Source organism: Brassica napus, chromosome C6 (assembly GCF_020379485.1).
Source record: "Brassica napus cultivar Da-Ae chromosome C6, Da-Ae, whole genome shotgun sequence".
NCBI lineage: Eukaryota > Viridiplantae > Streptophyta > Magnoliopsida > Brassicales > Brassicaceae > Brassica > Brassica napus.
In genome coordinates this window covers 42,307,197-42,331,660 of record NC_063449.1, presented here as the reverse complement: position 1 = coordinate 42,331,660, position 24,464 = coordinate 42,307,197, and the positions used below count along the sequence as shown (strand labels likewise).

The following is a 24,464-nucleotide window of genomic DNA, read 5'->3' as shown; positions in this document are numbered from 1 at the left end:
AGAGGTCTTAATAGCAATGATGATATTTGTCTTTGGAAGAGGGAGAATGGAGAGTTTAGAGAAGGTTTCCTCACTTTGCAAACATGGAATCTTGTTCGGGTACAGTCTCCTAAAGTTTCATGGTCCAAGGGAGTTTGGTTTTCGGAAGCTACTCCAAAGTTCTCTTTTATTATTTGGTTGGCCACTCTTAACAGATTGGCGACAGGAGACAGGATTCAAAGATGGAATCCACAGGCAGACTCTACTTGTTTGCTGTGTAAAACGATGGAGGAGAGCAGAGATCATTTATTCTTTGAATGCTCATATTCAAAAGAAGTATGGCAGGGGACGATTAAAGAAATGATGGGAAGAAGGAGATGTTATAAATGGTTGGATGTATTTCAAGTGGTAGCAAATAGTATACAGGGGAGGATAATGACTATGCTACTGAGATATTGCTTTCAAGCTGTGGCCTATGCAATTTGGCATGAGAGAAATGTTAGAAGAGCAGGGGAACCTTCACTGCCTGCGTCCTGTCTGATAGCTAGGATTGATAAGCTAATCAGAAACAAAATCTCATCAATTAGAAGAAGAGATGGAGGAAAACATGAGAAGACTATGGAGGCTTGGTTTGGAAGAGGATAAAGTATAGTAGTATGTTCTTAGGAATTTTCTACTTGTAAAAATGAGGCAATAAAAACACTCTGTACAAAGGTTTTTTTTATTTGAATAAATTTAAAATTCTTTCAAAAAAAAAAAAAAAAAAAAAAAACTACTTAAGGAAAATAGTGACAGTTAGGTTGGTTTCCAAACAAAGTTGCACTCCTCTGAGAGCCAGGCTCGAACCGTAACGTGGCTTCATCACATGCATAGTTCATCTTACCACTCGTCTCAGATCTGCATTCCGGTAGAAGCAGCCGCGATCCAAACCGCATTTCACCTTTTTCCTTAATATCATCCAGAATATTTTCCACAATCGCACCGTCCATATCTCCCAAGGAAGCAGTCAACGAAGCTGTAAGCAGCTTAGGCCGCGACGGTGTAATGCGAGTGTAACTGATCACTCACAAAAGAGTTTAACTCAATTAGTTTTCCGAGACATAAAACACAATAAAAATAGACTGTAGTATTCAGAGTTGTAACCTGATCTCTATCGATGAAGTAGCAATGGTTACACCTTCGTACACTATGAAAACCTTAAAATCACCTTCGAGACACTCATAAGTTACCAGGAAGTTTTGGATAGATCCTGATCAATAAATCCCATTTTACACTAGGAGGCTCGGTCATATTGAGCACCGTGAAATCCATAGAAGGTATTATAATATCCGGGGCATGAAGTTTGTCGTGTTTATAGTGTGCTAACATGATAATACCAAAGAAGAAAACGATGGAGCCCAAGGCTACAAATAAGACACGCTGCACATCCTCGCTTGGTTTGAGCTTACCCCATGGAAAGGTGGGTTTGGGAATTAACGCTTCCATGTTGTAAACGCAGGGAGAGAGAGATAGAGATAGAGAGAGAAATGCCTGTATATTATTAGTTATATATGTGTAGATAACTTCTTTGATAAGGTCAATATATATACAATTGTAGATAACTTCTTATCTAAAAAATCATTATGACACTGATAAGTGCATATCGTTCTTATGATATATTTTCATTCTCTTTTATAAAGATTTGATTCAAAATCCAAACAAATTATGCAAGTATAGAATATCTTAGTACCTTCTAGAGACTAGATATGCAACATGCTATTCAGTAAAAATTATACACGTAATATCTAATTATATCATAATCCGCGTAACTACACGGATGTTATTTTCAATTTTATATACATATATATTTATTAGATCATTAGTGGCACATTTTTAATTTTAATCATATATTTAAATGTTTGTATAACTATTTCAAATACAATAATTTATAGTTTATATGTTGTAAATAATCAATTATTTAAAACCATCACATGTATTTTTCGCTTATTATTATATATTTATCTTATTGTATTTGCATTTAGTTATTAAACAAATTAATATGTGCATGAAAAAAACATATTTGAAAATTATTTAGTATTTAATTTATGTTAAAATTTTACCCGCTCTTCAAAACTAGATTTTTTTAACAATATTTGTGTACGTTTATTCATTTTACATTATACATTATTGTATATACAAAAATCTAAGATATTTTAAATTTTATATGTGTATTATATAGTCTGCTAATGTTAAGCCGTTCTGTCATCATATTATATTTTTTAACATAAATATTTTATATTTATGAAAATAAAATTTATCAATTTAATATAATTTTATCATATTTAGTTCAAATATAATAATATTATTTTAACATGATTGATTATGATTTTAAAATAGCTAAAAGTAGGATATAATTTTTATTTTTAATTGTATAAATAATAACTGAATATATACTAATGCATAATAATAGTTCATTGCTAATTACGAAATTAGTGAAAATATATACATAAACTTTTTGAAACTTAACTTAAGATATTTTTAAAAGATCTAGATCAACGTAATAATTTTTGTTTAATATGATTGATTGTAATTATATAATATATAAAATATGACATAATATTTATTTTTCATTTTATAAATGATAATTGAATATTAAAGTATAATAATATTTCAAAACTAATTAAAAAATTAGTGAAAATATTTACTTATAATTTTTGAAAATTAAGATCTTATTAAAATCTTTTTAAACAGATATTTTCGAAATTTTAATATATATATATATATATATTTATTTATATTTTAAATGAAAAAATATCAAAAGATATTATAATTAAAGTAGTTGAAAGATTATATATATTATTAGTCTTATTAAAATACTTTTAATCAAATTTCTTAAAAATGGTCCACTACAAGAAAACATAATCTTAACGAGGGCGGTTTTCCTCGCTAATTCGTCGTAAAAGAGGCTTTACGTCGAATTAGCGAGGAAACGCGTTTGCTCGTTACACGTCTGTCGTAACACATATTTCCTCGCTAATTCGTCGTAACTTAGCGAGGAATATATTTCGTCGTAAAGACGAAGTAGGACGATTCGTCGTAAAGACCACGTCAATATTCCACGTAAGGACGTCGCTATAATACCTCGTAAATACCTCGAAAATAGTTCCTCGTAACCTACACGTAAATACCTTGAAAGAGTTTCCTCGCAAAATACACGTAACAACCACAAAATGATTTCCTCGTAAAATGGTCGTAAACTTTTCCTCGTTATTTCCTCGTAAATGATTCCTCGTAAAATACTCGTTAAATGTTTCTCGTCATTTCCTCGTAAGGTTTCCACGTAAAGAGGTCGTACATTGGCTACGAATTTACTTCGTTTTTATTATTTTACAGAATTTAAAAATATAATTAAAAAATAATTAAAATTATTTAATTTAATAATAAATTAAAATTCAAAATAAAAATAAATCAATATGAAAATATTTTATATATAAATAAGTTTTGAATTTATATAATACAACAACCAAAAAAAAAACTAAGGGTCGTTCATCGCCCGGTAGAATTCATCACTCCTCCTCGTAACATCCGCCTCGTTATGTACGTCGGATGACTCGCCTTGAATGGGATGTTGTTGTCGCATGTTCCTCAACATGGACTCCCATTCCGGATTTGTGGCCGCAATAACGTCCAAGAAGCCCTCGACTCCACCCATACGAGATTTTGTCGCGGTCAACTCGTTACGCAGCTGAGCGGACTCTCTACGCAGCTCCGTGACTTCATCATCCCGTCGCTGACCATAAGACGATGTCGCTCTCGGAACATCGTTGACGGAACCAATACCCAACGTCCGTCCCTTTTTTTTAGGGACAACCTTAAAAACAAAAAATAAATATTGTAAGTAAAAATTTAAAGTTAAATTAAATGAATAATTAAAAATTAATTTTTTTGAAAATTTACCTCCTCGTAAATCTTATCCACTTCAAGTGTGGATAAGGTGACGGGTAATCCGTCGGTAGACTGCTGGGTCAGCTGAGTCTGGCGGTCTTCAACCCGAGCAACTACGTCGTTGTAGATTTGCTCGGACTTGCCATCTACAAATACGCCCGCCTTGTTCTTGTGGGTCCTCTCGTAAAGTTCCATAAGAGACGGGAGATGTCCCGTCTCTTTGGCCTAAAAAACAGTTAAGAAAGTTAGAATAAATTAATATATGTATTAAAAAAATTATTTAATAAAATATTTAATTACCATTTCCAAACGGACACCGGCGTGGGGTTTTTGGCCCGTAGTGTGAAGCATCGGCCCGTTCCCGTGCTCATCGACCGTGTTACGGGAGTTAGAGCAAGCCTGGGCGATTCTAATGGAATCAGGAAGGCGCCAATAACGGATGAGGCCATCCCACACATCCGTGGTGAGCTCAGCGGGTTTGCCACGCTCATACCCCTTCACGATCCAGTCACCCTTCCAGTTGGAGACCGTGTCCAACAAGCGAACTTTCGCTTTCGCGTTAAACTTCTTCCTCACCCTCTCAGTGATCCCCAAGGCCCAATTATATTTTTGCTGTTGGAAAAATAAATTAACAATTAGTTTTTTAGAAAGTATATATATAAATCATGAAAAAATAAAATATATATAATTAATTAATAGAAACTTACAGCGTAAATTTTGAACCACGTCTTTCTGACGTAGTGAGGCGTCTTACTCCAGTTTGGATGTGCCATGGAGAAGTAACCCTTGATCGTGTCGGTTACGTCCGATGCAAGACATCCGTCAACCCCCCACCTGGAAAATACAAATTTAAAATATAAATTATTTTTAATGTTATAAAAGAAATTTAAACGAATTAAAAAAAATTAATGCAACATACCACAACGTTCCGTCCGGTCGGTCTGGGTCGATGACTGGTAAACCTTCTCTGCCTGGCAGACTGAGAATGTCCTCTACAGTGTACTGCGAGTAAGGAGCACTCGGAGGCACCATCAGATCAGGATGAATATCGGCGACCATCGGAGGTGCCATCGGAGGAGGCACAGGAGGAGGCATCGGAGGAGGCACATGAGGAGCCGATGGTGCACTAGAAGAAGTAGACCCAGAGACTCTCTGAGTGTACTGAGTCTCGGGGACAGTCTCCTGGCCCGAAGAACTGGGAGCGGAAGAAGAGGCCGTGTCTAAACGACTACCCGGCTCACCGAAGATCTCTCTGTAATGGGCAGTAAGTCTTCCTTTTCGAACCTGGGAAAAAATGAAATTTTTAAAATTAACATCAACAATATATTTCCCAACATTATCCATCTAATCAACACTAAATAACATAAAATCCGCAAACCTATCTAAATTCCCTATACTAACCACCTAATCTATCCTAAACTAACCAAATTAGAGAGGAATCAGAGAGGCTTACCATTGCTACGAAATGGAGAGGAAGTAGAGAGGAAAGAAAGAGTGAGCGCTCGGGTGTATATATAAGATTACATATCGCCGCAAATTCCTCGTAAGTTTACGACGAAATAGCGAGCAGTTACAAAGGCCCGTCTTTTTTTTTACGAGGAAATTGCGAGGAATCACAAAGGCCCGTGTTTTTTTATACGAGGTATTAACGACGATTTACCTTACGAGGAATTAACGAGGCTTGCTTTCCTATAAATATACCCACAACTCTCACTCTCAAACCACACACAAACTCCCAAATCACACCTTATCTCAAATCACAATCCTCAAAAAAATCCTATTCAAATTATAAATATTTGAAAAAAATAGGAAAAGGAGAAGATATTAGAATTCATGTGGGCGAGACTTACGTATTATAATTGCTGGAAGTCTTGCCACATGTTAATCTGGTATTTCTCTCCTTTTCCTTTTTTTTTCAAGTTTGTACACTACGAGATATTTACGACGATTTGTACTTACGTGGAATTAACGGGTTTATGTATAAATCCGTTTACGTGGTCTTTACGATGATTTGTGCTTACGTGGAATTAACGAGTGTTTTGTTTAAATCATTTTACGTGGTAGTTACGACGATTTCATCCTACGAGGACTTTACGACGATTTGTGCTTACGTGGAATTAACGAGTGTTATGTTTAAATCCCTAGAATCCGAAACCCGAAACCCGAAACCCGAAACCCAAACCCGAAACCCGAAACCCCATACCCGAAACCCCAAACCCCAACCCCCAAACCCGAAACCCAAAACCCAAACCCCCATCTTTAATTTTCTACTTCATATATTCCAAACCCCATATTTAATTTTAAGTTTCGTCGTTATTTTTAACGAGTGTTATGGTTAAATCCCTAGAACCCCAAACCCAAAACCCGAAACCCGAAACCCGAAACCCGAAACTCGAAATCCAAAACCCGAAACCCCAAACCCTGAACCCCTAAACCCGAAACCCCAAACCAGAAACCAAAAACCCGAAACCCGAAACCCGAAATCCAAAACCCGAAACCCCAAAACCCAAAACCCCAAACCCCAAACCCGAAACCCGAAACCTGAAACCCCAAACCCCAAATCCCATATTCCTTATTTTCTACTTCATATATTCCAAACCCCATATTTATTTTTAGGTTTCGTCGTTATTTCCTCGTTTTGTTACGTTATATTTACGACGATTTCATCCTACGTGGTTTTTACGACGAATTCATCCTACGTGGTATTTACGACGATTTAGTCCTACGTGGAATTAACGAGTCCTTCGTCGTTATTTACTCGTTGGAATACGAGGACTTTACGACGATTTAAGCTTACGTGGAATTAACGACTGTTATGTTTAAATCCCTAGAATCCAAAACCCGAAACCCGAAACCCCAAACCCCATATTCCTTATTTTCTACTTCATATATTCCAAACCCCATCTTTATTTCCATTCCAAACCACAATTCCCACATTTGCTTATTCATAAAACAAACTCCCACATTACCTTATTCATAAAACAAACCCCACATTATCTTATTCATAAAACAAACTCCCTCATCTTATTCATAAAACAAATACATCAATCGGATACATCGACATTCTCGTCATCACTAGAAACATCATCATTTTCATTAAACTCGTCTTCAACAGCTTCGTCTGTGGCATCATCGGTAAGATCTTCGTACTCGTGATTATGCGGATCAATGAGAAGGATGTCATCAATTTCTTGTTCAGGTTCCTCAACTTCATTTATCTGTTCTTCTTGCAATGGTGGTTCTTCTCCACTGATGATTCGTCCTCGAGGTGTAACTTTGATTACTGCTAACCAATTTATACCTGAATCTCTCATCCGAGGGTATGGAAGGAAGCTAACTTGGTCTGCTTGTGAAGCTAAGATGAAAGGCTCGAATTTGTTGTACCTTCGTCCACCGTTGACATCAACTACACCGAATTTGTTAGACCGAACACCTCTGTTGACGACGGGGTCGAACCATTCACATTTGAAGAGGACGCATTTCAGCTTCAGTATCCCTGGAAATTCGACTTCAATAATCTCCGTCAAGATCCCGTAGAAATCTGTTTCCCCTTTCACACATATTCCATAGTTACTGGTCGCCCGCTGTCTACCATAGTCATATGTATGAAAAGTATAGCCTCGTGTGAAATACATCTGTGATGTGGTGACCTTTACAAGTGGAGATTGAATTACTTCGTGTAACCACTTAGGATAATCTGCATCGTCGTCGTCATAATCAACCTGCAAAAATAAAGAGAATGTTAATGAAATACAGATAATGTATGAAAAAAAAGTTTTAGTTAATACCTGATTCCGCAACCACTTAATGAAGTGTTGATCTTTCCTTTTGTCTACGTCACTTGTGGATATACCAGGAAATGTTTCTTCGACTTGAGAAACAAATAGGCTGTAAAATCACATTTTATAGGAATGAATCTCTCGCAATTATACAATTAATTATACTTATATGTGTTTCGAAGTGTCAATATATGTTACCTTTCAAAATAACGCATCAATGGATCTTCGCAATTGAGTAGAATATAGGTGTGTGCACTATGAGCGTCTTGTTCACTCGACCACCAAACCTCTTTAGACTTCCCACCGAGTCGCCCAATCTGGCTAAAGATGTCTGGAACACCAGCAACTGCATATGTTGGCGCAACACCACCATCATCATATCTTCTTGGAGCTCTTCTCCGTGTACGTACTTTTGACGCAAAGTAGTACGATGTGAAGTGAGAAACTTCTTCCGTCAAACTTCCAGCAATTATAGAACCTTCAACTTTGGCGAGGTTCTTTGCTTTTCCCTTCAAATATTTCATGGCTCGCTCATACTGATACATCCATCCGTAATGTACAGGTCCACGAAGCAATGCCTCATATGGGAGGTGGACAGCTAGATGCTCCATGACGTCAAAAAATCCGGGAGGAAATATCTTCTCCAAGTTGCACAATAAGATGGGAATGTTCTCCTGAAGCTGTTCCACAACTTCTTCTTTAAGAGTGCGTGTGCTCAGATCCCTGAAAAATGCTCCAATGCCTTTTATATTCAAAAAAAATTAAACACATTGTTAGTCATATATTATTTTGTAAATTATTGTGATATAATACACTACGTACCTGCAAGTGCTTCATGTACGTTTGTTGGAAGTAGCTCCGCAAATGCAAAGGGCAGTAGTCGTTGCATAAATACATGACAATCATGACTCTTCATCCCGGAGAACTTTTGACCCTTTTCAACACATCTAGAGAGATTCGAAACATACCCATCGGGGAACTTCACTTCTGATGCCACCCAGTTGAACAACACCGACTTTTTTTCTGAAGATAATCTGAATATCGGAACGGGAACTTGTCCATTGCTTTTAATATGTAACTCGCTTCTTGAGCAAATATCCGGCAAGTCCAACCTCGATTTTATGTTGTCTTTTGTCTTCCCTGGGACATTCAATATTGTATTCATGATGTTCTCAAAGAAATTCTTCTCTATATGCATCACATCGAGGTTGTGGCGCAGAAGAAGATCCTTCCAATATGGCAACTCCCAAAATATACTCTTCTTGTGCCAGTTGTGATGAACACCGTAAGAATCTGGCATATTACGAGGGACATGCCAATTACCACCCCAACGAACTGTTTCGTTAGCTCCGTAGTAGTCGATTTGCGCTTCAATTTGTTCTCCAGTTAGATATGGAGGAGGAGTGTCTCTCACAACCCTTTTGTGCCTAAACAAATTCTTGTTTCTTCGGTAAGGATGGCCAATGGGAAGAAATCGACGGTGACAATCAAACCAACTTGTCTTCCTACCATTCTTCAGTTGAAACGCATCTGTCGTTCCATTACAATATGGACAAGCTAATCTCCCATGTGTAGTCCATCCAGACAACATCCCATAGGCAGGGAAATCACTTATGGTCCACAAAAGCATCGCTCGCATCGTAAAATTCGTCTTCGTTGAACAGTCATACGTCCTCACCCCTGTTGACCACAAATCCTTCAACTCTTTTATCAGTGGTTGTAGGAAAACATCCAGGGACCTTTTTGGATGGTTCGGACCAGGTATTAATATGGTCAAGAATAGTAACTCCCGTTGCATGCACATCTCCGGTGGCAGGTTGTATGGAGTAAGAAAGACTGGCCACAATGAATATTGTCTCCCTGACATTCCGAACGGACTAAATCCATCTGTGCATAATCCGAGATACACATTCCGGATATTGCTAGCGAAATCTGGATGTACTTTGTTGAAATGTTTCCAGGCTCTTGCATCTGATGGATGAGTCATCTCACCATCCGTCTGAGTATGCTCGGCATGCCATCTCATCTTTCCAGCAGTCTGCTCTGATTGATACAATCTTTTCAATCTGTCTGTAATTGGTAGGTACCACATCCTTTGGTACGGTACCCTATTACGTCCCCGTCCTTGCGGCTTGAATCGTGGCTTCTTGCAGAATCGACATTCTTCTAGCTTCTCATCATCTCCCCAATAGATCATGCAGTTGTCGATGCAAACATCTATCATCTCCGAAGGCAACCCAAGACTATAAACCAGTTTCTGAATCTCATAATAAGAATCAGCAGACACATTGTCTTCCGGCAAATACTCTTTAAACAAGTCCGCCCATTCGTTCATGCAACTTTCAGGTAGATTGTGATCAGTTTTAATATTCATCATTCTAGCAGCTAACGACAATTTAGAGAGACCTTCTCTACAACCACTGTAAAGTGGTTGATTCGCCGCGTTTAACATTTCGTAAAACTTTTTTGCATCTATATTAGGTTCTTCATCTTCATCATGAGCTACGAATGCATCAGCTACCATATCATGAACCCTATCATAATCTACCATCTCCTCCTGATGGTAACTATGTTCATTATGCAAATGATGATCAACCGGTTCTTTTTCCTGAAAATTGCTATTACTACTACTAGCTTCATTCTGATCATAATTAAAACCTTCTCCATGTTGAAACCAGATATAGTAATTTGCCGTGAAACCTCTATTTATTAAATGCTTCCAAACATTTTCACGGTTTGCCAGTTTCGAATTGTTGCATTTCCGACAAGGACAGAACATCTTACCACTTTCTTGGGCGAGCGGTGTTGAATCTGCTTGATGCATAAATGTCTCCAGACCCGCAAGGTATTCTTTCGTCACTCTCCCGTTAGCATCTCTATGCATATACATCCACTTCCGCAACTCGTAAATAATCCCGGAGCCAGCCATTTTTTTTCTTTCACGTTTTTTGTTGTTGGTGTGTTTAAAATGATGTTCAAACATCCATATTTATAGGAAAATTTGAATCTGGTAGTTGTAATTTTGCTATGAATTTACGACGAAAATTAATTAGGTGGGCAAAAAAAACGTGTAACACCTATGAAGTTGGTGGATTCAAAAATTTCCTCGCTAAATACACGTAAACTATTCTCTCGTAAATACCACGCAAAATTTACGTCGTATTTACGAGGAAATAGTTTTTCCTCGTAAAATACTCGTAAAATTACATCCACTTTACGACGAAACAGTTTTGTCGTTACGTTACGAGGAAATAACGATGACTTTAGTTTTTCACGTAAATTCGTCGTAAACCCGACGCAAATTTACGAGGATTGTTTTTCCTCGTTAATTTTCGTCGTTAAGCATGTGTTTTCTTCTAGTGGTCCAATGAAGTTGTGACTTCTATTTTAATTGAATAGATTCAGTAGAATTTGATTAACATTATTTGGTCAAAGTTAAATTTAATAATTCATATGGTATTTGAATTTTTTTAGTTTAAACTGAAATTAACACCATTAGTTGAGTTATAGTAAAGCATGACAAAAAAAATGTTGAGATTTGAATTAGACTACCAACCAACAGAACAAATTTGGTGGAATACCACGACGCTCATTTTCATTCTTTACTGATCACTATTGATGGAATCACATTAGCACCACTCTGCACATATATGAATTTATACCATTCCAGAAACATTTTTAAGAGAAGAAAGATTTTCGTATATCTGAGGTGTAATCAGTATATTCTCTTTGAAGTCGTTTTATTTAATTGAATTTTTATTAGATGGCCTATGTAAAAGAAAGAACTTAAAATAATAATTGATGTGCTCATCTAAAACTAGATCATGATATGCGTATATCTGATCAGTTCAGACTCCAAGGTTCGAATTCTCGTGACTCTTCTCTTCAAAGGATTGTCCACGACTTAGGCATGTTGAGCAATTCTCTTAACTCTATCTCCTTTAAATTTGTTCCTCGCCAATGTAATGTAGTTGCGGATAGATTGGCAAAGGATGCTTTGTTTCAGATTGGCAATGTAAACTCTAGTTCTCTTCAATGGAAAGTAAGATTTGACCAAACAAAAATATGGAAGATACAAATAATTCATATCCTATATGAAATATACCTTACCAACGATAATTAAATATTACAATACTAAAAAGCAAACAAGTTTTCTCAACTTCCCAAGTTACATAATTTATTTTTGAACTATTACGGAGCCACCATAACATCGTCCTAAAGCGACAAAGAGTTCTGTCGATAACAAGTATAAGAATACGCAACATCTTCATAAGAGTTCTATCCTGAATTCCTGATAAAATTTTAAATAATAATGATATTTGAGGTAGTAACTACTTTACCATACAAATTATTATAGAACTGAAACAAATGATTCTTGCGCAGAAAGTGCTTTGGCACACCCACACCTACTTTTGTTATCTTTCCTTTTCGATCAAGACACGAACACCAAAACTGAAATATGATATTCTTACCTCACAAGCTCCTATTAACGACGTCGTTTAGGTAATTGACTTAACGTATATATAAAAAAGGCAGTCTTTATATTTTTTTAAAAAAGTTTGAATTTTTATTAGTTTCTTTTCCACTTTCAATGGTTGCCTTCCACAACGCTAAAACAGAGTCAATGGCCGTCTTTTCGCCACAGAAGAAGAAGAAAATCACTTCTCTTGCTTACGAAACCCATCATGAAGATAATGATGATCTCAACCACCTTCTTCATAATAATCCTTATCTCATCATCTTCCTCTTACGCAGAAGACGACGTGCTCTGTCTCAAAGGCCTCAAAAACTCACTCACCGATCCTTCAGGCCGACTCAGCAACTGGTCTTTCCCCAACTCTTCGTCTTCCTCAATCTGCAAACTCACCGGAGTCTCTTGCTGGAACGCCAAGGAGAATCGCATTCTCTCCCTCCATCTCCCCTCGATGCAACTCGCCGGCAAGATTCCAGAATCTCTCAAGCTTTGCCGCAGCTTACAATCCTTAGACCTCTCCGGCAACGACATCTCCGGCGAGATTCCTCCCGAGATCTGCTCGTGGCTTCCTTACCTCGTCACGTTAGACCTCTCCGGTAACAAACTCTCCGGAGAAATACCGTCCGAGATCGTTAACTGCAAATTCTTGAACGGTTTGGCTCTTAACGAGAATAAGCTAACCGGTCCGGTTCCTTTTCAGTTAACCCGGTTAGACCGGCTCCAGCGTCTTTCTCTCTCCGACAACGATCTCTCCGGTTCGATACCCGCCGATCTCTCCCGTTTTGGAGAAAACGGGTTTACCGGAAATAACGGACTCTGCGGGAAGCCGTTATCTACTTGCGGAACGTTGAACGGTGAAAACGTAACGGTCATTGTCATCGCGGGCGTAACGGGAGCTGTCGGGTCGTTGTGCGTCGGGTTCGCCGTGTTCTGGTGGTTTTTTATCAGAGACGCGAGGAGGAAGAACGGTTACGGCGCCGGAGAGTCTAAAGACGATGGTGATTGGATCGGTGTGTTGAAGTCGCATAAGCTCGTTCAGGTGGCTCTGTTTCAGAAACCTATCGTGAAGATCAGATTGGTTGATTTGATTGTTGCTACGGATAGTTTCGGTTCCGACAATGTCCTTGTCTCGTCGAGAACTGGTGTTTCTTACAAAGCTGATTTGCCTGATGGGTCTGCACTTGAGGTCAAGAGGCTTAGCTGTGGGTATGAGGTTGGTGAGAAGCTGTTTAAGTCGGAGGTGAACAGGTTGGGTCAGATCAGGCATCCGAATCTGGTTCCGCTTCTCGGGTTCTGCGTTGTGGAGGACGAGAGGTTGTTGGTGTATAAGCACATGGCTAACGGGACGTTGAACTCTCGGTTGCAAGGTTTGGATTGGCCGGGTCGGGTTAGGATCAGTGTTGGAGCGGCTAGAGGGCTAGCGTGGCTGCACCATGGGTGTGAACATGCGTATTTGCATCAGTACATTAGCTCGAATGTGATTCTTCTAGATGAAGACTATGATGCTCGTGTTATAGACTATGGTTTGGGGAAGCTAGTGAGTTCTACTCGGGACTCTAACGATAGCTCGTTTAGTAATGGAGATTTTGGGGAGGTGGGTTACGTTGCGCCTGAGTATGCGAGCACTATGGTTGCGTCATTGAGTGGGGATGTGTACGCGTTTGGGGTTGTGCTTCTAGAGATTGTTACGGGACAGAAGCCGCTTTCGATTAACAATGGTGAAGATGGGTTTAATGGGAGTTTAGTGGATTGGGTGAATAGGCATTTGAGTGACGGTAGAGGCAAAGATGTGGTTGATAGATGTGTGATTGGTAAAGGATATGATGATGAGATGATGCAGTTTTTGAGAATCGCGTGTAGCTGTGTTGTCATGAGGCCTAAAGAAAGACCATTGATGGTACAAGTTTATGAGTCTTTAAAGAAGTTGGGAGATCAGTATGGTTTCTTCTCAGAGCATAGTGATGAGTTTCCACTAATCTTTAACAAACAAGAACACTAAGTTAAAACTTTACCTGTGCTGTGAGTATGATGACTATGCTGCTGCTTTGTAAAGTACAAGGATCATGCACTCTTTACTCAATTCTTTACCACATACTTACCCTAAAGTTTTTCACTTTCATCTGTGTTTTTTTTGGTTGTGTTGTATATTTTCTCTTCTCTACATCCTGTGATGCATGAATGTACACTATGGGATGGTTGTAAGTTGTAACTTGTAATAAAATGGATTTTGTGTCTTAATTGAATCAATGTTTAAAGTCTTTAATCAAACCTTGTCGAGGACAACATACAGTATGAAAGAATATTCCTATCAGTCGGTCTATCACATTACCCACACTTAATATTGTGGATCTAGATATTATAATTAAAACAATCGGGTTTGAAATGTAATAATCGATAAGTTGTAAGTTGAATTTATAAAAGTAGAGTAATACCGGACCATTTCTGTCAATATTCGTATTCTTTTTTTTCTTCTTTTCTTTTCAGCGAGATTTTTTCCTTGAACGACGAAGAAGATGGCTTCTCTGAGATCTCCACTGTATCTGATCATCGTCTTCGTCTACGCAGTTGCAGTCTCATCATCGTCTCTCGCCAGATCACAAGAACAGTTTCGTACTTCAATTTCCTTCTTAGATCTCGGTTATCGATCTCTCGATCTAGAAAATGTTAATTATCACTGTTTGATTCCACAGAGACGACGAGTGTATAAGCGGTGGGCGTAGGGTCCTTCTAGGTTTCAAAGAAACTCCGAAAGGAAGCAACGTCACCTTCGAATGCTCTCCTTCAGGTCCTTGCGTCTCCTGCAATTCCTCCGAAAAGGTTCTCTTCTCTCTAAAATTCAATCGAGAATCTGCTTCACTGTTCTCTGTTGGAATCGAATCTGTATGGTTTGCTTGATGCTTTGGATGGTCAATTACTCAATTCAGAATCTAGGGTTTGATTTACAAGTTAAGCTCAATACGTTGATCTTGATTCTTGATTTTGAATGGATCTTGATTTTTGTCTATGTAGAGAAAAGAGAAGTATCGTTGCAGTGAAACGGGTTATCGAATTCCTTTTAAATGTAGAGAGGTGAGAGGAGGAGAAGCTTCTTCACACAAGAAAGATGCGGATGAGACTCAACAAAATGATCAGCCTAATGTCAGTAATGATGACGAAGAAGTTGTTGATGCATCGGTGAAACAGAGGAACCTGCGTGATGACTCTTCTTCACCAGCCTCAAAAGTTAAGAAGTCTCAGTCTTACAAAACTTATAGAAGCTGTGTTCCTTCTGCGGATGAAGAGAGAGTTTCAGTTCTTGGTTTTGAGGTAACATAAAGATCAAAAAAAACACTTCATTACTTTAGTGATTTTGGCTCTTAGTACCTGACATAAGATCATTTGAAAAATAAATGGGCAGGCGGTTATGCTAGGACTGTTACTCGTAAGTGGATCATTTGTATACTACCGAAAGAAACAGACAGTACCGATGGCCGGAGTATCCAGTGGAAGATCACAAAGCAATTCGCGGTTTTAAGAGCACCACCTTTTTCTATATATGTAGAAGCTTTCAACGTTTTTCATTGTTGCGAGAAACAGAGAGATTGATCTGAGTGTATAGTTGTGAAGAATTTAGGGGCTTTGATATAACTGGATACTACTTGTTTCTTTAAATGACTAATTGTTTATGACCCCGTTGCTGAGATCAATTCCCATTTGAAAAAGATGTTATCATTAAGAACGATTACTTGGTGTTGAACCTTGGTTTCATATATTACGAAATTGTTTATTACCCTTTTACTCTTTTATCTTATGAAGAACGTTCACTCCATTGAAATGATGTCATCACTTATATAATCTTTATTGAGCATACTTGCTTGATCTTGAACCTCTGTGAAGAGCTTACTTTGTTGCTCGGAAGGGGTTAACGCAAGAGATCAGTTGAAGCAAGTGGAGTCTGCCTCTGGTGCAATTCTAGAAAATGAAGCTTCTCCTTCCCTCTATTGTTTTACTCTACCAAATATACTTTTACCACTCTCTAGATTTCTAATCTTGATATGTTCTTTGTAAAAATATTGAAAATTTTGATTGAGATGTCTGCCTCCTCTTCCTCACCAGGTCTATTTTTGGCCTCGTAAACTTGGAATATGTTGCACTCTTGGAATAAATCTGTTTGGTTTTATCAACATAATACAAAAAACATGCATTATTATTCTTGACCAACCGGCAAAATCACATCCACTCGATCGTTCTTCTCGACTTAATCGTCTCAGCTACATGTTCAACTTTCTCACTCTCTGCCTACACATTGATATTCTGATGCTTTTCTCCTCCAACCCGTTTCTACTTGATTCACCTTGCATCACCTGCATGCTGGCCCTAAAATTTAAAACACTTGAAACAATCAATTACGTATTAGAGATAGATGATCAATGCATATATTGTTTTAATTAATTCGGGGATTAAAAGATCTATCATATAATTATTTAAAATTTAGAGACAAAAAAAGATATTTTGTCTCGCTATAATAAATTAAAGATTGGTTTTTGAGTGATTGGTTGAGATGTAACAAATGCTTTTACCTTTAGTTTTCACTTCAACCATAAAAGTTATCAATCATATTTTATTTAAAATTATAATCCAAAATAAAGAAATAATGAAGAACTCTATTTTCTAAACATTATTACTAAACTGTAGAAAAATATATTGTTATATGAGTTTTTTTTTTTATCTTTTCTTATTTAGTTTTTAAACTTATATCAAATACAGCTACACTAAAATATGCTATGGACTAAATTTTAAATCATTTTTTTCTACAATTATATTTCAATCAATCATCCACATTTCTGCGTATGTTTTTTTAACTATATACCGTGTATCTCTCGTTTATTTGTAAGTTTATAATGTTATCCAGTATATAATATAGTGAAAATATGGTTCACATTTTACATTAGAAATTATATACATATTTAGTTAGCTTAGTTTTATGACGACTACATTGACTGGATTTTTTTCCTGAAAGAATGTTAAATTTATTCATAAAAAAAACCTTTTTTACATACAAAATGTGACTTTTTCCTATGACATTAGTCATAATAGCTTTGAGCTGAAATGTTTATAAAACACAGAAAAAAATTAGTGGTATGCAGTATGTAAATGTTGAATGGGCATAGACAAATATATAGGAATCCTATAGACGGGAACGGCCATAGTGGAGCTTGTGTACATGATAATATATTATATTTAAAATGAATATGTAAATGCCATTTTTTGTTACTTCAGCTTGAAGCTATTGAGCAACACAAAGGCATAAGATTCTCTGGGCAATTATACGGTTACTCTTTTAGGAAAGGTAAACAAATTTTGAAGTGGGATTCATGTACAATATGGTTATATTTTGAAGTGGGATTCATGTACAATATGGTTATATTTTGATTGGTGAGATCAAGAATATGTATCATATGCTCTACAAAATAAATATATATACTATGGGATAAATTACGGCTGCTACATGACACTCATGACAGTAAGCTCTCATCTGTTGGAATTTTTCTTCTCTTTATCTACTCATGAACATTAGCTCCTCTTCTTCCTTTTGTAATAAGTGGCTTACCACAATATGTATTTCAAAAATTGGTATGAATCTTAATATGTAGACAAAAATATATAAATTACGGCTGCTATGTGACAGTGATATAAATATATTCCCAAGGAACAATTTTTAATCATGGGTCTAGTCAATGTTGTCATTCTCATCTTTATTTCAGCAAACTTTAATATATGCATATAATCTTAATTAAGATACATAAAGAAGGATTAAGGTGGTTAACGCATATATGTTTGGCTAACGTATAATATTGCTAACCTTTTTAGATTATTCGAAGTTTGCGGTATGTGAGCCCTTGTATTGAAGTTTATGTTGGTGTCTTCAAGTTCGGAGATAAGCAACAAATATAACATATCAAGTTTTTTTTTGGGTAAAATGAGTGATATATCGGGTTATATATACCAAATTATGTTTTGCTCAAAAAAAATAATATATATATACCAAATTATGCTGTAACTAAAAAAAAATTATGCTGTAACTAAATACTAGATACATATATATAAGAGATGGCGGTTAAACGGAACTAGGTAGATACTATATATAATACATTAATTATACCTATGTGCAAAATATCATGCACACACACGTATCCAATCCGTAAAATTAGATTTGTGAAATTAATGGAATATACATACACATAATGAGAGTAATTCTTAGATTTTTATAAAATATGGCTATAAATTCGCGTATGCATTGCATTGTCATGTGCTTAGCTTTACCTTTTGGATACGAAAGGGATGAAATGTACGTGAGAAAAGTACAATGAGTAATCTGAGTATATTACATAAAACAGCATGAAAATACGCGACACGAAAAAAAAACTCAAATACTTAAACTCGTATCGGAACCTTCTCATGCACATAAAGCAAAGGCTACTAAATATATTCCCTCCATGTCACGTTTCAGAACAGCTGTTCTAGATATCATTCTCTCTCTTTTCTCCAATTTTTTAAAAAATTTAATTCTATGATAAGTATTGTGTTTCATTCTGGTATATTTAGATTTTTGGGACAAAAAGAGACGACATAAAAATACGGATTCATGCTTAAAGATAATATGAAAAATATATCTCACGGAAAAATATAAAGATTCATAGCCTAGATTATCTTTCTCTCTATCCTAATGTTTCGAGTAAAGTTAACCCATATTAAAGAGAATAAAAACCATCGAACATATAAAGAACACCAACCATCCTAACTCATCAAAGTGATAAGACTCTATCTCTCTCATGCTTTTGTTCTCACTCTTCTTTGTTCTCTATTATAGTTTCAAATAGAAAAATCGAATAAAACCTACTAATTCGATCGATGTTAGTTTCTGTCCTTATTTCCACCAACCAACGAAGATAGGACCCAAACAAAACCCACAAGGCTAGAAACCATGCGAAATCTCCAATCCCTTCGTCTCCAGTTGTTTTCTCGTACACTATTTACGGTCGGTTTAGTCACTCTTCTAATGATCGATGCGTTTGCATTACAAAACAACAACGAAGCCGACACAACAAAAGAGACTACTACCATTATGTCGATGAAAAACTCCATTACACACGGTAAGGAGCATGAAGATGGAACAAGACATGGTGATCTTAGCTACGCTGGCAGCAAAAGAAAAGTGCCTCGTGGATCCGATCCTATACATAACAGGTTCTTTACCGATTTCTTATTTCATCTATCACTTGCAATCAACATATCTTGCATGTCTATATGTGTTGTTCTTTTCAGCAATATATGGCATAGCAGTGATAACTTCATGCTAATAACAACGAGGAAACATCCCCGTCTGTTAATAGAGTTCCATTGATATCAATCCAAAAACAACGTATAAGTTTATCGAAGAAGATCACTCTCGTTGCCATTCTTGTTTCGTTTAATAAATCAAAAGAAATCAAGCAAGCTAATTTATTCGTGGATGTATATATGCGCATTATATTATTATGTATAAGCACTTCTTTTTGGCCACCATATACATATACTTTTACCAAAAAATTACTTAAAAAAATAAACTCTTTGTTTCTTTTAGCTAACTCAGATTCGGCGAGACATATAACAGAGGCTCTCAAAAGGCTGTCTGCTAGCTTTATTCAGTCTATACGTTAACAATCTTGTTTTTAATTACTCATCATAAGATGTCTTCTTTTAAAAACTTTCTTTTTCCCTTTATGGAAGCTTTAGCCCTTTAAATAGTCTCCTTTTTCTTTCACCTCATATATTCGTTTTATAGAAAAAACCACTTAAGATCTCAAATAATATTTTTGGAAAACAATATATATAGTTATAGTACTTCCATGTTAATTGTATTAGCGAGTCAGTTGACGTATGTATCAATCGATCAAGGTTATATATTTGGTATCGGTTATATTAAAGTACAGAGAATAAGTAAAAGATTTAGATTAAGTAACTAAGTTATATAGTGATTTTTAAATCTTAAATCTGTATTATGTATACAGGAGAGCAGGAAAATCAAGACGGCCACCGGGAAGAGCATAAGTACAGTGAAAGCTTGGGGAAGAGAGAGAAGTATTTGTTGGCATATAGGTCTTGTAAAATGTTGCTAGATTCTCTTTTCCTGTTCATTTGGGATCGAATCTTTTAAATATGCTCAAAATATTTGTGACCCTACACTTCTGTTTCTTTGAATGTTTTCTTTTTGTACCTAGCGAAGAAATATTATTGAGTTAGCAAGAGGAAGCCCTATATAAGTATAAACATTTTATACAATTGCACTTCTTATATTGGTTTCTTTCTATTTTCCATCTTTAAATTACATTTATGATCTTCCTTTTCTCATATTGTATGTGGGTAATTGCACTAAATGATGATGAACATTTACTAAAATAGGTTAAAGATTTATTTGAAAACATATAAAATGAGTGCTTTTTGTTTCTGCAACTGCAAGTAACATGCATGTTTATTAGAAAAAAAAGAGATAATGATACAATATTTTGTTCTAGATAACATGCTATTTTAGAGTTGATAAAACAAAATAATATGCAGCTTTTTAATTATAATCACACTTTTTAACCAAAAAATTAATAAGATGGAATTGTATGTGCAACGAAAAATATTGTACTTTTTTTTTTTTTGTAAACGAAAAATATTGTACTTCAGAAGAGGTTATCCAACCATTACAAAAAAATACAAGTCCGTTATTATTGATGTATTCTGAAAGCATATATTCTTGCAAAGAGAAAATAAAAGAGATGTCTTCAAAGATCTGATATATCAGTCTTTTATTATTCATGAATGGAATGGCGTATACGTTTTTTATATAAAAAAGATGAGCTTTAAAAGGAGAATGTGTGTAATGGTTCTTCTAAATAAAGGAGACCACAACACATTGCTTCTTTGTATTATGCTTTTTCCCATCTTTTATTCTTTTGTTCGTTTGTGGGGTTAACTCCACCACTACTCTCTGTTTCATATCTCTTCCACCCATTTCAAAATTAATTTCACTAATCTTAACATATAAAATAACTAGTAACTTGATTTATTAATTTGTTACATAACCGATCTACACAACATAAAACCAAAAACATTTTAGCATTTAATCTGTATATACCCCAATCTATCTTACGATATGACTAGTTATGAGATGTGTGCTTAATGAAATAAAACTATTGGCAAACTATCACTAATTAAGATTATTAGATAACAACTAGAAACTGAATGTCAACAAATTAAATTGGAGGTTTCAAAAGGGGGTTTTACTATTTACATTGAGGTGCAAACCTCTTATATATATACAAGAAAATTGAGAAGTAATCTAAGTACAAAATTGCAGAGTTTGAATGTCTTTAGTTTGAATTATCAAACCCATGAATGAAACATACTTAATAGACATAATAATTAATCAACTTTTTTTGGTCTGTTATTTTTTCCCTTCTAGTCGTCGAGAATCAAAAGCGACGGAAGACTAGTCTAAAGCTGGAGCATTCAAACTATATATGACGATTGACGGCTCCTCTCGCTCTAGATAATTTAGTTAAACTCTGATAATTACCAATTAGTTTTTGGGCTTTTTGCAAAATTGACCTAAAACTCAAAGCCAAGCACAAAACTAACATCTTTGGTTTTTAGAAATTAGTTTTGTCATATTCACCTCACAAGTTGATATAATTCACGAAAATGCCTTCAATTTTTTTTTTCGAAAATGACATTTTTACTCTCTCACCTTCATCATCTTCAAGTAATTACAAGATTGTCAATGTCATCAATATCCGAACCACCATGAACAACCAATTTAAAGCTCTTAATGATCCCAAAATCGATTTACCCTTCTTCTTTCTTCATTCTTATGAACTAAACACAACATTGATGTTAGGAGTTTTCAAGGCTCCTAAGACAAATGATGTAGTATAAAAGATTGTCGAACCAGTTCTGAGGGATATCAAAGCACCGAGAATGCAAGTACTCACTTAATCTAAGTGCAACCAATGATTTAGATGAGTTTTAAACTACTACTAATACTAGAAAGCAATTACAGAATGATACTTTCTGACTAAGGGAAAAGAGAACTCATGGGCATAGGGATTAGACCTTGGGTGATCAAGTATCGAACTAAGGATGGCAAATGATCAATCAAACTATCGACCTTAAGCCTAGACACAATTCTAAGCAAGCTCTATGTCTAGATGAATGCTCATTTGCTAACATATCTCAAACATCAAATGTCTTTGGTTGAATAATGTGAAAGCAATCATTACTAACAAGTCTATTAGCTATCTTAGCACCTTTAACAACAAATGTCTTTGGCAAAATATACTAAAAGCCTAGGAGAGTTGTCTCAGGCATTTCATCAAACACCTTTTGGGTGAAAAATGCCTATTGATTAACTTTTGAGTGGCCAACTCAGAAGATGCATTATGAATACTCTACTAGCAAGGAACAAGAATGATCTACACTAAAACATCCTAGAACTAACCTAATCACTCTTGATCTTCCTAACCCATAAATTCAAAAGGTGATTACTCACTAATCTCTATAATTCCTCTTAAACCCATATTGGATTTCAGATTAATCATGTAGAAGAATAGATAAGAAATCAACAAGAACACAAGATGAAAGCAATCTGAATCTCCAGAAGTTTTACTAGTTGTTCTTCACCCAAGAGATCCCCTGCCTCCAATGGCTTACAAAAGTACTTAACTTAGGTTTAGGCAATGTAAAACAATAAAAAAAATGACCAAAAGGCCCCTGAAATCACATAAAATCGTCCAAGCAAAACACGCGGAGCGACCTAGCATAGCCGCTTCAGGAGGTCGCTCCCGACGCGTTTCTTCGTGTCTCGCCCCGTCAAAACGCGAGCGACTTGACCTGTTCGCTCTGGCTGGAGCGACTTGTGATAGTCGCTCTGGGTTGGTCGCTCTGGCTGGGAGCGACCTTGGTAGGTCGCTCCAGGATGCTCGATTTTGGTGTCTCCGGACGAGAGGACGCGAGCGACCTTGGTGTGTCGCTCCAACAGGTCGCTCTAAACATCGGGAGCAACTTCGGCACGTCGCTCTGGGAGGTCGCTCCAGGGTCAAATCTGTGTGTCTCCGGACGTGAAAACGCGAGCGACTTTGTGCGGTCGCTCTGGAAAAGTCGCTCCGGGATGTGGTGCACAACAACTTCATGTAGTCGCTCCGGGAAGTCGCTCCAGGCAGTGCTCGTCCAAAGATCACTCTTATCACCTCCTTTGAGCTCCAAATGCACCCAAATATCTCCAGGAACTCCATGTGGTACTCCAATACCTAATAGAGACATATGTATGCAAAATGCAACCTATACATGGCTAAATTCTAATCTATATGATGAAAATGCACATGAATAAATGGATAAAACAATGTAAATATGCAAGATATCAACTCCCCCAAACTTATTCTTTTACTTGTCCTCAAGTGAACTTTCTAGAACTCATAGGGAGAGAGATTTGAAGGTGGGAGCTCATAGCCAAAAGAAACACACAAAGCACTCAAATCAACATCTAAATTCAGCATTAGTACACCCTCTCTTATTATACTCTAATTTCTCTAGGCCTATCTCAACTCTTTTCATCTCTACACTCACCATCATGCATTCACACATGCAAATCAACCAACTCTCACATTCATTAAGCATAAAACATTAAGTGAATTCTTGCAAATGGTCAATTGGTCCAAATCATTTGGTTGAGTAAGGGAAGGTTTTTATTCAAGTGGGTCAAGAGGTTCAAAATCCATGGTCTTTTAAAGTGGTTTACTCTCAAAACAAGTAGCCTTGACATTGCACATAATATATCTAAGAAAGAGACAAACTCATGCATACAATGCTCAATCTTCATTGTTCTACCCTTTTCCCAAACATTCAAGTTATACAATCACTTCCCAATGTCAAACCCAACTCTCATCTCTCACCAAAAGATCCCAAGAATACTTTGCACATAAAACTCTTTTTCTTTGAAATCTATAAAGAATTTTCTCAACTTCTAAACAAATCTTAGCTCTAAACAACTTTGCTAGCCCCCTTTTCTTTCTTTTTCTCTTTTTTTTTTATATATATTTTTTTTCGGGGGCCAAGACTTTTCATAAACTCGAGCTAGACGTTTATCTATTAATTCCAATAAGATTATCCATTTAAACACAAAGAGTCTATTCTTTTCCTTCGAACTTTTCATGCTTCCAAACCATAGTCACCACACTCACCCCCACCTATAGCTAGACATTAGAGTGCCTAATCTAGCAAGAATGAAGACCAAGCATTGTCGTTCC

At 36.3% G+C, this 24,464-nt stretch overlaps 3 protein-coding genes and 1 pseudogene across 3 annotated transcripts; 3 read left to right on the top strand and 1 right to left on the bottom strand.

The window, feature by feature from the left end:
* Positions 1-735: 735 nt before the first annotated feature.
* On the bottom strand, positions 736-1,464 carry LOC106350030 (annotated as a pseudogene).
* A 10,782-nt stretch (positions 1,465-12,246) lies between these two features.
* Positions 12,247-14,394, top strand: LOC106351568 (probable LRR receptor-like serine/threonine-protein kinase At1g69990). The gene has a single exon (XM_013791354.3). The coding sequence runs from the start codon at positions 12,368-12,370 to the stop codon at positions 14,153-14,155; it is 1,788 nt and encodes a 595-aa protein (XP_013646808.2). The 5' UTR covers positions 12,247-12,367; the 3' UTR covers positions 14,156-14,394.
* A 202-nt stretch (positions 14,395-14,596) lies between these two features.
* Positions 14,597-15,927, top strand: LOC106351567. The gene is made up of 4 exons (XM_013791353.3): positions 14,597-14,761; positions 14,847-14,973; positions 15,166-15,462; positions 15,554-15,927. The coding sequence occupies exons 1-4, from the start codon at positions 14,670-14,672 to the stop codon at positions 15,668-15,670; spliced, it is 633 nt and encodes a 210-aa protein (XP_013646807.2). The 5' UTR covers positions 14,597-14,669; the 3' UTR covers positions 15,671-15,927.
* Positions 15,928-18,873: 2,946 nt separating this feature from the next.
* LOC106374363 (CLAVATA3/ESR (CLE)-related protein 26-like) lies at positions 18,874-20,469 on the top strand. Its single transcript, XM_013814410.3, has 2 exons — positions 18,874-19,383; positions 20,187-20,469. Exons 1-2 carry the CDS (start codon positions 19,121-19,123, stop codon positions 20,224-20,226), a joined length of 303 nt encoding a protein of 100 aa, XP_013669864.1. The 5' UTR covers positions 18,874-19,120; the 3' UTR covers positions 20,227-20,469.
* Positions 20,470-24,464: the final 3,995 nt, after the last annotated feature.